General features: G+C 43.0%; 1 protein-coding gene across 2 annotated transcripts; it reads left to right on the forward strand.

Moving 5' to 3' along the window:
* The first annotated feature begins 13 nt into the window (after positions 1-13).
* LOC110982998 (negative elongation factor D-like) lies at positions 14-14,036 on the forward strand. Of its 2 annotated transcripts, none has more exons than XM_022241836.2 (15): positions 14-202; positions 1,462-1,616; positions 2,105-2,214; positions 2,945-3,054; positions 3,429-3,536; positions 4,013-4,165; positions 5,568-5,698; positions 6,245-6,365; positions 6,788-6,967; positions 7,473-7,612; positions 8,272-8,386; positions 8,858-8,953; positions 9,706-9,846; positions 11,096-11,225; positions 11,808-14,036. In XM_022241836.2, exons 1-15 carry the CDS (start codon positions 161-163, stop codon positions 11,840-11,842), a joined length of 1,767 nt encoding a protein of 588 aa, XP_022097528.1. In that variant the 5' UTR covers positions 14-160; the 3' UTR covers positions 11,843-14,036. The 2 variants fall into 2 exon arrangements, with proteins under 2 accessions (XP_022097528.1, XP_022097530.1); XM_022241838.2 differs by lacking the exon at positions 14-202 and adding an exon at positions 355-504.

Raw genomic sequence — 14,036 nt, forward strand, 5'->3', positions numbered from 1 at the left:
ATTGGCTGTTGTCAAAAAGATGGCTGCGCCCTTGTCATTCTTGTAATGCTGTCTGCTTTATGAACAGCGAATTTTGTAACGATCAGCATAATGGAATCAACCAAAAACTACGACTAGTCTTGAGTTAAACCCATATCAGTTTAATTATTCGTATTCAGTGATGATGGATGCAGAAGATTTCGACTGGGATTATGAACATCCGGTATGCGTAAAGTTTATTAACCAGTTATTGGGTTAACGTGGTTAGCAAGGGGCCGGGCTAAGCCTGGCTCTTGTTTAGGCTTACCCCCAAAACTGTGGGGTCCGACGTCCACCCGCTCCACGACGTCCGCCCCGCTCCCTCGTGGAGCGGGGCGGACGTCGGACCCCACAGTTTTAGGCCTAGCTCTTTTTTTGTTTTTGTAATTATTGGTAGGCCCATCGTGTGTGATAGGGATTATACTTCATATCTGATTGGTTTGCACAGCAAGTGGCGAAATAAAGGACCTGGCGACTATAATATTGGTGGGCCAGTACAAAATGTACTTGATAAGATTAATAAATATGCCTACTGTAGACCTGAAAAAAGATCTGTGTACATATTACCCGAATTAGTTGAGCGGTGGATCCAGTTATATTTTTGCATGCTGCATGTACAGTACAGCCATGACAGTGACGCGACATAAGAACGATCCATTGTAGTTTTGCCACGTGTGCATTCCACACACTGGGCTAACCTAGGGCATTTTCGAAACTAGTGGATTCAGCTTAGATTTCGGTGTTGCAGTTGGAGTCTAAACAGTTCATAGGCTGTTTACTTGCCAATGACAAGATTGATGCTTGTCTTTTCGTCTTTTTTTGTAGATTTGCAGCCCTGGAGGATTTTTTACGGGGAAATAAAGTCTGACATGTCTGAGATCCATTTATTACTCACTTGTCTGGTTACTGTTTCCAGTGGGGCAGATTGGTGCAATAAACTTTTTGGCAGGTGGAAGAAAAGCCTGACATTGCAATAGGTCTTAATTCTGTCTTGTAGCCTAATACCATGGTAATCAAACTGACAGTGACAATAGGCACAGAACCAGATGTAGACGGACGTGTGTCAAAGTAAAATGTCTGTCTCCAAAACACTGCATATGCCCTGTTGCTGTGCCACCAAACACGCAAAAGCAAATCCTACCGGTTGTTGGTCAAATATCCACTGCTCACTTAAATTCAGTCGACATTGCAGTTAAACTTTTAATTGCACTGCATGTAGTCTACCCAAGTCAGTTTGTATCTTGGTCAAGTCATGCACGAGTTTCTCAAGAACTGTAGAGCACATTGTTCTGCCTCTCCAGAGTGGACACTCTGCTGTTAGTGTCATTCATGGACACCTGAATGTGATGCAGAAAAGTGGTTTTGTTGGGTGTAGTGAAGTCAAGTTATTCGGACAGGCCAGTACATGTACTTGTAATTAACGTTGACTCAATTGATTGACAGGAGGTGGATCCTGAGGAGGAGGAGCCAGAGGAGATTGCAGATTCTTACAGAGAGGATGAGAGCAAAGATGATGATGCCATACAGAGAGAATGCCTCAAGGCATTCGCCAGCACCGACTACATCATGGAGTCAGGTGTCTTTAAAGATCTGAAAAGGTAGGACAAGGAGGAGTCGATTGTTGTCCTGTAAAGTGCACATTAATGAGTCTTTTCTCTCATAGGCTTCTACCGGAAGGAGTTTTGTTTCAGCTTTCACAGGCCTTGTGTAAGCTTGCAAGGAAGTCAGGTTGGTGTGGTGGTTTTTCCTTGCCTTTCTCACCTCTCAGCCCGGCCCACATGTACATTTGGTTTTCAGTCCCTACACTGTTTCATGGGTTTTACCCAGAATATTCTTGTAGGGTTTTCCTTCCCCCTGAAAACTGTAACTGCTTCTCGTTGTCTCTTCAGGAGGTTTCTTCGGGCTTGTGAGCTTCAGTTTCTAGCTTGTATTTTCACTCAAATCAAACTGAAGATATTGCTTCTTAAACATTTTTGTCCCTTTTTGTGTTTGAAGGTACCATCAGTTAGAGAAAGCAGGATTACATTTGTTAGATGACACAAGTTACCACTAATCTGTTGAATGATCAATTTACTTGTGCATTCAGGTACTTTCAGGCCGGGGGCACACCTGAACAGGTTGTCTTGTTGCTGTCTGAGAATTATACAGCTGTGGCACAGACTGTTAACCTGTTTGCAGAGTGGCTCATCTTCACAGGTAAAGCAAGTCAGGGCACCACACTGACAGTGCTGGCAAAAAATAAAACAAAATACACCCCCCCCCAAATTACAATAATGAGAGACTTCTGAGACACTTGGTGGTGACACTCATACTGATCTCCGTCCACTAGTCTATTATATTCGTCATTTTGAGGTTATATACTTTAGCTCAAAGGTCACGCAAGCAATTAGTGGACCATTATCTCAAACATCTCCCATTGTATGGTACCTTGATTTTGAAAGAAGAGTATTCTGTATATGGTTAACAGTTGCCTTTACACAACCGATGTTATTTCATCTTAAATGTTGAGCATCTTGCTGTCTGTAGGGTAACATTTTTTCTGAGAATCTCTCAGAGTCCAGTTATTCCAAAAAGTGCAATAGACCCCTCGCAGTTAGTACTCGGTAAAAGGTTCCTTTTTACATGGCAAGGAACCATGTTAAGAAGTGTGGAGTACAATCCCTCTTGGTTGATTGTTTTATTTGTGTTTCTACTTTGTTTGGTTTCTCTAGCCTTGCCATTTCAAGTCGTATCAATCATAAACCACCAGTGCGCCATGTACATATAGGCATATTTGCAAAAATGTACAGGCCTAGGGTTCATTTCGGTGGTTAAAACCAAGAATTGGTTTGATTGTTTCTCTTTTCTTCATTGGTGTGAGTGCTGTGCCAGAGACACAGACCCAGACAAATTAACGACGATCCCCTCTCCAATCTTGTATCCCTAGGCGTGAATCCCACCGAGGTTCAACAGATGGTGGAGGACCATCTCAAAGCGCTCATCATCAAGCATTTTGACCCCAAGAAGGCAGACTCCATCTTCAGTGAAGAAGGAGGGGTGAGAACCTTGGGGTTTCACTGATCTGTGAGAAGTTTCTAGCCAGAAAAAAACAACCTTTTATAGCTATATCACAACTTGAATTTTTGGAAAATTCTGCTGTGTGCGGATCCTAGCATGCGCACTTAGTAAACAGCAAAGAAAAAATGACTGGCACATGATGATGAATGGACCGATGAGATTTTAGCTTCTGATCATGAATGATGACATGAATATGTATGAGGTATGGTGATGAAGGTTCTTGGAGGGTTGGGGTTTGAGGAAAAGTGTGTTGTGACTTGTGAAAGCCGCCAGCTGTCCTCTCGATGAAACAAGAAACAAATCAAGCCAGCTCGTGGTTAAAACATTTGAGATCTTTTTTTTTCTTACTGTAGACCCCAGCTTGGCTCGAGATTATGATCCAGCATCGCACCTGGCGGTCATTGTTCTACAAATTGGCAGAGGCGCACCCTGACTGTCTCATGCTGAACTTCACAATTAAGGTCGGTGCTGCTCATGAACCCCAAGCAGGAATGTGGTTTAGGTTGTGTTGTATTGCTCCAGCATGAGAACCAAATGGGGGACATTAATAATAATAATAACAAGCTCTTGCAAAGCGCCATCTATCTAGCAAACTATTCCGAGGTGCTGTGCTATCATTATTGGCATTATTGGTTAGAACCTACGAGTGGCGGAGAGTATGCTGAATGTGTACAAGCTTGCTTTGGGAACGCCTGTGCGAGGGTGCTTAGTGGAATGGTGTGCACTCTTTATTCATAACTCTAGATCATTAAGGCTGAGACAAACGTGCTGTCTTTTTTTTCTGTTTGTTTTTTTTTATATTACATGTTTACAGCTCTGTCCTAGCGTAAATTAACAGCTTCAAAAAAAAAAGGAAAAGACTTAACAGTCGCTGTGTTAAAGGTGCTGTAGATTTTGGACAGTTTTTCCATTTTCACATTTTTTTGTAATTTCACAGTTAATCTCAGATGCAGGGTACCAGGGAGAAATTGGTAACGTGTCGACAGCTTGTCATGAGATTGAGGTGTTCACCAAAGTGCTGCAGACAACCATCAATAAATTACTGGAAGGTGGAGAAGATGCGGTCATCAAACATTTGCCAGAGTTTAGCGTAAGCAGACATATTCCAAGTCACATTTCAGCTGTGCTCAGAAATTACCTCTCTAGGTTAATTCCCAGAATTTATTCTGCAGAACCCATCACAAAATAGCCGAAATAGGCTTACTATGAGTAAATTGCAGTCATGGTACATGAGCCCTTGAGGTCTGAGTTATTAAGCTTTGTGCTAACATCATCCGGTTGTGAAAACAGCATGCTATCTGCGGTCTCCTGACGACGGACAGAGCATACTGTCCGAAATGTTGAGTACCACCAGTTCTTTTCAGAACCCCACGCACTCAAAAAAGAGATATATTCATGGTGCTACCGCAAACCTATCTAGTTTAGCATGCTATCAAATTTGATGTATGAATGAACCCTTTACTTTGGTTAGTGTCACAATTTTTAGAAGCGATGTTTTTTTCGCGTAGGCATTTTCACATAGGCCCTTATAATGTATGATTTAATAGACCAATCCATAAAGCCTCACCCCATGATATTTTGACCAATCACAGCTTTACATGTACAAAGGTCAGAAAGTCATTCAATTAACGTAAAGGAAGCATACAGTGTGGTGTTAGAGAGAAGCACGTCTTAATTGTCCACACGCATTCTGGATCAGTCTATTGGCCTAGGCACTGTACCAAGTCACAGTAAGGCCAATAATATAAGCCCTGGTTACTGCCTGGACTATTGCCTTAACCATCCCAGATGTGGATACCCAGAGGTTTTGTAAGATCCTGCAAGAGTTAGGGAAGTAGAGGCCAGCCAAGGGGCTTACTGCCTATTGAAAGCTTTGGAACAAGATATGCTGTAGGGTGCTGCAGAGTACCCAAGTGAATACGTCACACACTCAATTATGTGTGTAATAGGCATTAGCACAGAAACCAGTGTGTGAGCCAACACGAGCGCACTCCATTTGTTTGCACTGCACTTTCTGGTTCACAGTGGCGTCACACTTTGTACTCTACATGGCTTGGGACTTTGGAAAATTCCAGATCGCTTCCAGCAGCGTTGCAGTCACGTGCATCACAAGTCTTTTTAACGGTCCAGTCACGAGTCCTTTCACAAGACTAGTCATAAGTAACAGGGTGAACAGTGACAGCGGAATTCTCTTGTCACAGTTCATTGTAATAGACTGTAATTCGGCTTATGACTGAATGACTTGTGATGGGCTTCTGAGGACTAACGATGGACTTGTCTGCAACGCTGTTACTTCAACTTGAAAGTTTCAAGACAGAAAATTCACCATGGGGTTTCTGCCTAGCGGTCGACTTGGGAAAATTCTTGAAGGTTTCTAGCAGATTTGCATATAAAAAGTGGGTGGAGAAATGCACCGGGCCCACAGGCATGTTTTCATGACAGATTGGAATGATAAGCTCCGGCTATGATCTCCTACCCTTGTCTCTCTGCAGAAGATGGTGTGTCATGGTGAACACACTTACCTGTACGCTCAGATGCTGATGCACCTCCTAGCTAAGGACAAAGATGGTGGATCCATCATCCGGAGACTTTACCAGGAGGTACAGAACGCTGGCAAGAACAAGTAGGTCACAGAGCTTGTGCCACAGTGAAGGCATTTTTGTTGTTTTAAAGTCAGTGGTAGTTTCTGTGCGCCATGTATCTTCTTATGCCGAACAGAGGTGGACCCAGGAAATTATCAGACCCCTTACCTGTTTCGTGGAATACGGTCAAATTTAAACCAAAACTTGTGAAACTCAATCAGGGGTTGCTGCCCAGTTCAACAGAATGTGATATTTTTTTTTCAAAATGTGGATTGAGCTCATCCAGTAATTGCTTTCGACCTTGATGAAAACATGCACAAATGACCATTGTCAAAAGTGGTAATCTTTCTTGTCAAAGATGTCTAATATAACTATAACATCACAAAGTTCAGATCAGTTTTATGAAATCAATTATAAGTGCATTGCACAGCGGTGACATTGTGAAATTAATACTATGCTTGGCATAAGTTACGCACTGTTTGGCGAAATAGCTTGTTGTCGAATGGACCCTGTTTCAGTAATACATCTTCTGGAGGAGTCTCTAATTGTCTGTCCTTTGTTTGTTTGTTTGTGTTTGGTATCTCCAGGGGTGAGGGAGTTACCCAGATTAGCCTTGCACTAAGCTGTGCTGCCGCCTACCCTAAAGCCTGCCAAGCATTGCTGTCGATGATCTGTAGAGAAGCACTCAACACGGCTGACATAACTGTGGTAGGTCACCCTATACTTGACATCAGTGGCCGATTTACCTGAACATGGACAAATTGATTCATGCTTGGCTTACTATAAACAGGCCAGCATCCAGAATGGGCATAAAAGAGGCTTTGCATGATAGCCATCTGCAAAATGGCAGCCACGTAAACTCTGTCAGTCTCATTTGGGAAATGGCAATTGGAATCACTGGATTTGATGATTAATTAAAAGTTGGATCTGCACTGAGATCATGGGAAGAAGGTCAGATGAATAAAACTAAACTGGTTTCTCCCTGTGGTGATTTTCAGTGGAGGAAGTCTTACCATAAAAATACTCTTCAGCTGGTACATCACTGAAGATTAATACCATAGATGATACAATAAAAAAAAGACAAACTATAAAAAGAGACAAACAAACTTGTGGCCCCTTTTGCCATGTAGTTGTTCAAGCTCTACAGTAACCCCGACCCACCGCCAGTGGAGCTGATCCGAATCCCTCAGCTCATGGAGCTCTTCAAGCAGACCTTGTTTAAGCCAGGAGCCAACGTGAACCCCGAGCACAGGCACAAGCACACCTACCTGCTGGCCTATGCAGCCAGCGTCCACGAGACCTTCAAGAAGGTAACAATATCGGGAAAAAAGGCCCTTCTTCGAAATCAATTCCTCGTCACAATCTTTGTCTTCCTCTCCTCCTTCATTACCAGTTTAAAACGTCAGCTGCTGACGCTAAACGAAATACACCCCAGACTTTGTCCTCTGCAGAGTTCCTAAGTGTGCCATCATTTTGAACCAGGAAGTGTAGTGCAAACGAATGGAGTATGGGCTGGTTCTCATGCTAATGCCCTTTTACACACATAATTGTGTGTGTGACGTAGTCTATACAGTTTGATATTTCTGTTGGCAAAGAATGGAGCTTGAAGTTCTAAGGGGGTATGATGTTAATTCATGAGATCCCATTTATGAAAAAAACACCCTGTTGTGACTTACTTTTGCATATATTTGTGCACAAAGCCACTGCATTATCGAGTGAGTCCTGGCATGTGGTGGCAGTGGTCTGTCAGTTGAAGAAATTGACGGTGGATACAACTTTGACCGTGTCTGCCATTTCTACCCTCGATTCTGGCAGGACAAGCGAGTCACCGTGAACAAGGACGAGCTGAAGGCCACCTCTCAGGCCATCGAGAAGGTGCACAGCATCTGCAGCTGCGACCAGAAAGTGGGCTCAGAGCTGACCGCTGAACTGACTGCGTTCTACCAGTGTATCAGGTATGACCGACCACAGGAGCAAGCCTACCAGGCCGTTCGCCCGCTTTCGAGTCTCTGGAGAAGTGACGTTGGACCCGTTTTGTGATGGAATATGGTATTGCACACGTGTATATTTGACGGCCTGTGAAAGGCTTTATCAAATTGGGATCCGTACTTCCATTCAGTGGGTGCCAAGGTTGAAGGCTATGATGTGCATTTGGAAAGAATCTAGTGTACCTCCTGGAATACCTATGATAGATCCACTTTCGGATCTTTGGCTGTGTCAGCACCGGTAGTTTTGCAACTATACCATCACACATACTAAAGCTGTGCTTGTTCTTTCCAATAGTGCTTTACACTGGCAGATTTTAAATGTTTTTGGTTGAAGTTTATAATTATCACAGATTGTTGCCATCAAAGGATAAACAAAGGCTCAAGTTATCACATTTTTTATTTAGATGCCCAAAAACTTGCCAAGTTGGCCAACTTAGGTGCCTTTTAATACCAAAAGACCACTATAGTTTGGCCAATTTAGTCACTGTGGTTTGCATCAGATGCCAAGGGACGTGCAAAAACATGGTTTCTCTCACTGGGCTTGCACCAAAATCACACAGGCAAAGGCGAGTGCAATTTAGGCCGAATTTAAGTTAAGATTTGTCAGTGCTGTCTTTATTTACCAGGTATCCTGTTGTTGCCCTCGGTGTACTGTACTGGGTGGACAAGACAGTCCAAGATCCCGCCTACTTTCAGCGCATCACCGACCACACCCCTCTCCATCTTATTGTACTAGATGAGGTAGGAGGTTAGAACTGAAGTCAGTAAAATCAAGTAGAAGTTTTGATATGTAAGCCTCCATGGGTGTTTGTAAACATCCATCATTTTTTCACAAATTCCCTCTCAATTTGTGACTGCACCCTACAAGCTTCTTCCCGTTATTGTTGATTTTAAATAAAAATTTTTCTAAAAAGTATGCTCATGTTTATGTATGTCCCACTTTGTTGAAATTTGTTGTATGGAATGTTGAGATTTTTGGTCGAAAAAGTGCCTCTTGTGCCTCCTGAAAGAAAGTCTTTGTTTGTTGAGCAAGTAGGTTTCAAAAATCAATCAGAAATTGTAACTGAATAATCAATACATCTATCAATGTATCAGGTTGAATTGAGTTATACCTGCAGCTCTGTTTGAATCAACAACCTCCCCATGGCTCCGTGCATGCTAGTAACTCTAAGATGATTTAATTTTAAACATTCTTTTCCGTCTGTTCTCAAGGTTGTAAACTGTCATCCACTGATTCATGGCAAAGTCCTGGACCTGCTCATTAGACTGTTTGAAGACCCGTACCCACAGCTGGATGTCCTAGTCCAGGTGAGAGGATGTCACCTTCTTGAAACATACTGCCAAAAAGAGCCTTTCTTCAATAATGTCACTGCCATACCGTTTGCCCGCCAATGGTTGGCAAACTATGGCAGCGCAATTTTAACCAGAAGTGGAAAATGTTATTCATCAGCAAAAACAGTTTTTGGGAAATGAAAGTGGAAACAACAGATGTTACTTTTTCATTTCCACTTTCATCGTATGAGAAGTGTTTTGTTTACAAATTATTAATGACATGGAGGTTGTTAACAGTGTGACCCATTTCCACTATTTGGGGGGAATTGCCCAAAAGTCAAAAGTATAATTCACCAAATGAAGAAGAATATCCCACAGCTATCAAACGCCAATTTTTCATGAATACTACTGCTAAACTACTAAATGAAAATACCTCCGTTTTTAACACTTCCGGGGCAAGAGTGAATTCTGTGCAATCTCTGGCCCCTCTGTACAAACGGTGGGCAATAGTAGAAAGGTGCGCTGGGGGTGCACTGCATTTGAAATCGCTCCCGTTGTACGCCCGGCGCTGAGCATTCCAGACTGTGGGGCCCTTCAGTCTGATTTACCTTGGAGTCATTTGCTAACCTGCACCAAAAGATTTCTGGCCAAGACGGGGCCAGGGTAAAGCAAAATAGTGGACTTTACAACTTTAGGGAAAATTTCTTTTACATTAGGAGATTGTTTTTGGGGGGGTCTTTTCAAAGCTTGTTTTAAACGACTTGCCCTTTGGTATCGTCCGGATGCAGATGGAACTGAAGAAAACCATTTTGGACCGCATGGTCCACCTTCTCAGCAAAGGCTTCGTTGTACCCGTGGTCCAGTACATCGCCAAGTGTGTGGACGAGCTGGATACGGACATGTCCCTCATCCGGCACTTTGTGACTGAGGTAAGGAGGTGTAAGATTTGCCGATGGCTGTCATGAATTAGCAGTAACAAAGATACTGGAGGATTTTCCCCTAAATCAAACTCCCCAGGGACCCAATTTTATTGACCTGCATTGAAGCCAATGTCATTTAGCCAATTTGTAGCCAAGTAAAACTCAACAAGGAACCTTTCACAACATTTTACACAATGAATGGCATGTTGGCTTGCAAAATACTTTTGCTGAGGCCACACACCAGTTACTTAGCTGCGGCTTGAAATTACGCACAAGTCTGTGGTACTGCCTGCAGCTGCTTCCCATAGAGATGTTTGTCATTTGAAGCCGCAGCCAAGTTGTGAGAAAATGGCCTAAGCAAATGTTTTCTCTGCTTAGCAAGTTTCAGTCTGCAGAAGCTCCCCTAAATTTGGCCCCGGGCTTTTGTTGACCTCTGAAAACCTGCCTGGTAATGCCGTGGGTAACAGACTGACTAATTGGAAGGGATTTTCAACGTATGTTATGTCCTACATGTATCAGACGGTGGTTGTAAGGACTGTCTCTTCATTGCAAGTGTCCCCCTGTCATGGAAATTTAAACTTTGCAAGGATCAGGCAACCTCCAGTTTCCAGGTATAATGTACAATAAAAACTTGCTTAAGTCGATAAATAAAAAGTAGAAGAGATAAACATAATCACCGCAGTGGAATAAAAAGTAAGTGTACGTGACATATATTGCAAAGATAGAGCCTTTCTGTCTGTTACTGTTGGTTGTTTTCCAACATCACTGCCTTCAAAACAGTGCCCAATATGGTAATTTTTTTGTGGAGAACATCATTTAAAAACCAGGATGATATTTTGTACAAAATTGCCCTAACCTTTGTCAGTCAGTAGCATTGAATGATTGGCCAGCAAAATTGGAACGAGACCCTTGAAGACTGTTTTTGTCACCATTTGGACATATTTCCAGTCCGTGAATATAACTTTGGAATGGTGAGATTTTTGTGTCGCTAAAACTCTGTCCAGGAGGAGAGTTCTAGCGATCTTTAATATCGATTGCAACCTTCGCTGCCACCCTAGTTCTGTTCCAGATTTGATGGTGATATCTGTTGTGATTGCAGCCCTTCACAAAGGAAATGGAAAAATAAACCTAATGCATTCCCAAATCTGTGTGGCAGGACAGGACGAGAAATGGCTTTAAATGAAATTAAATAAAGATTTTTACTTGGGAGCTTAACTATTCACTTCTCCATTGTCTTCACTTTGACCCCTGACCTCAGGTGCTGGACATGATTGCCCCACCGTACACCTCAGAGTTTGTGCAGCTGTTCCTGCCAATCATAGAGAACCAGGACATCACGGGGACGTTGCGCAGTGAGGACGGCAAGGACCCAGTCTCCAACTTCATTGGTAGGTCCCTGGGTGTGCCAGGTTTGGGGTTGTTGGGGACGGTGCATGCCACAGGGTTGTAGTCAACTTCATCCCAAGCCCTTGCACAAGGGTATTCACTGTCCCAGTCACAGGCGGCCTGACAAACAGCGCCAAAGGGAATGCTTTTGCCACTGTTCTTTTGAATAGCTTGAAGTTTGGCTTCACCTTTTGCTGTTTAAGATAACCACACAGAATTGTCATTTTAGAAGCAACTTCTCCCTGGTACACACACTTCAGAAACCTTTGAGCAATTCCCCACCAGGCCCAAAGCCTTAATGCCAAAGGGAACCTTTTTTATAGAGCCTGCAACCGAGAAAGGCCTAACTCTTCAAAAAAAAATTTCCCTGGGTGAAATGTCACATGGATTTGGAATCTTAGAGCAAATATTTTTTTTCTGTCCAAACTGAAATTTTTCTGCAAAGACTTTTCATTCTGTTGTTGGTGTGACCTTTCTATTTGTATGTTCTGATGTATGACTGCCAATATCAGCAAAAAAATTGCCATATATGATAATTCAAGTTTCCCATTTTTGATACGTTCAAATACTTTTTTATTCCACAGTCCACTGTAAGACCAATTTCATCATGATGTCATGAACCCACCAATAGAGGGCAGCAGACATGAGAGACAGACCAAAGACACTAGGCTACATTGAACAGAACCAGTTTCTGAACGAAATGCAGTGCAGGTGGCAGTCCACATCATGCATACCTTTCTGGCCGTTGGTCCTCAAAAACAGGGTCTTCGTCTTTGACTAACAGGACCAGAACACCAGGGTGCACTTCCATCAAGGGACAGGTTCTTATCTGTGTACATCATTGCGCAAGTCTTAATTGAAAAAGATAACCCTCTGGAAAACGGAATGGTGTTCCAAAAGTGCAGAGTCGCAGTTCACCTTTCGAAGCCATGCCGTGAAAGGAACACCTAGAATCCAACTCCCAGTGGCCTTCCAAGTGAAAGAGCCATTGCATTTGCATTGCATTGCAGCGGATGTGGTGGGGAAAGATTCAACTCTGGGGCATATCTGCTAATTCCGTGCATGGATTCCACTTGAACGCAGTTCCCTGTCTTCACATGTTAGGACATCTGTGGACCTGCTCGTAGTTTGAGTTTTGACCCCTTCCTAGAGTGTCCTGCTATTTCGCAGAAGTTGCTTTAGCCTGTATAAAAATCTTTGATAGCTCATTGACCATTCCTAGCTGTACAAGTGAGTGGTTCCCATTCCCTCCATAGGAATGTGCAGAGGGAACCACTTTCTACCACTTCTGTCATTAAAAAAAAAGATTACAAATCTTTTGTTCATGGAGTGGGAATACAGAGAACAGCGACTTTAATTCCAACAGCTCGTGTTCCATCCTTTTTTTAAACTCCGAAATCAATGATTGGCACTTTTGAATGGCATTGTGCATTGTGTATGTTCTTTTCTCGTGTTTTTGTTTCAGCATCTTGTAGAACCTCTGGCGAAGTAACAAAGCCAGACAGAGATCTGGGCACTGTCCCCCATCCCCTTTCTGACTCCTGGTCAACACCCTCTCATGACCCCAGCATATTGTTCTTCTCAAGGCCTTGCCTAGCTTTCTTCCATTGTGCTTCTCTCCATGAGTGCACTAGAATCACTTGCAATCAACTCTGTTTCAGAGCCTACAAAAAAGCATCCTTCTTTTCAGCCCAATCCCTCCACCCCCCACCCCACGTAGCAGTATGGCATCACTGAGCACAGCTTTTCCTACAAGTCAGTGACTCTTCCAGGAATACGGGCAGTCGCAGGTCAAATGAGGTCGCAGGTTTTTCCCAGCTTGGGAGATTTTGGACAACGCAGTTTAATTGACTGGGAATCCTGGCCAGCGGCCAAAGCTGGCTTGTGGATCTCAGTTTTGCCAGATGGGGGCAGAAGGTTTCCTAAAATCCCCACAACTTGCCATCCAAGTAATTACATAATTTGATTCAGCACTGGGTATTAACACAGCACTGGAATGACACACAAGCTTTCTCCGTGGGTAGCCAGACAATATGGTGGCTCTTCTTTGCCAATTTGGGGATTTTATGCAAATCTCTAGAAACAGCAGGCGTGGCTTTCTTGTGTAGTTGTAGTTTGGCCAGTATCACTAGCAAAGCACATCGCCCAGGGATTATTGAAGTTGGTTCTGAAAGTTAACCTGAAATTTCAGGGAAAGTTAACATGCATGAATAGGGTACGTACGAATTTGTCACTTAAAAATTTAAGACGCCTTGAATCACACTTGTATCACTGCTGACCACTGTTAAAGCAATAATACACTGGCAACTGGCAATCTCCACCATGTACCCATTGAGTATTAACGGCAGATTTGGTTGCTATGCATGACATGTAATTATTATCCATGAGTGGTGACATGGGTCACTAGTTTGTCTTACTTCAAGGGTGAATTTGTTAATGTCACAGTGGTCAGTGTACCCAGTACAGTGGGATGCACAGACTGCAAAAAAGAAAGCATTGGTCATCTTGATGTTTCCCATGAGTCGTCTTGTAGGCCCTACAAGAAAATGAGATACTTCAAAGAGCTGAAAACAAGCCAGCTTTAATTTTCTCATCACATCACAGGGAAGGTGGCTACCCCAAATATATGCATTTAATTGCCATTGAAGCCTGATGCATCATTTTCCTTCCCCTATTTCATATCATGGAGGAAGGGTCATATACAGACACAAGCATTGCTAGTGTGGATTGTCATTAGCTTCACGGGACCATCACTTTTACCACGGTAATTGTTGGCTTGTAAATAAAGATCATTTTCCGCCTGGAATTCTGTA

This window comes from Acanthaster planci, linkage group LG06 (genome assembly GCF_054643075.1).
Source record: "Acanthaster planci isolate LZ-2023a linkage group LG06, COTS_SCS, whole genome shotgun sequence".
Lineage (NCBI taxonomy): Eukaryota > Metazoa > Echinodermata > Asteroidea > Valvatida > Acanthasteridae > Acanthaster > Acanthaster planci.

Coding starts and splice junctions, on each gene's coding strand:
- LOC110982998 (XM_022241836.2), top strand. CDS start 161: ATGATGGATGCAGAAGATTTCGACTGGGATTATGAACATCCG. Junction 203..1,461: donor ACTGGGATTATGAACATCCG/GTATGCGTAAAG, acceptor ATTGATTGACAG/GAGGTGGATCCTGAGGAGGA. Junction 5,699..6,244: donor CAGAACGCTGGCAAGAACAA/GTAGGTCACAGA, acceptor TGGTATCTCCAG/GGGTGAGGGAGTTACCCAGA.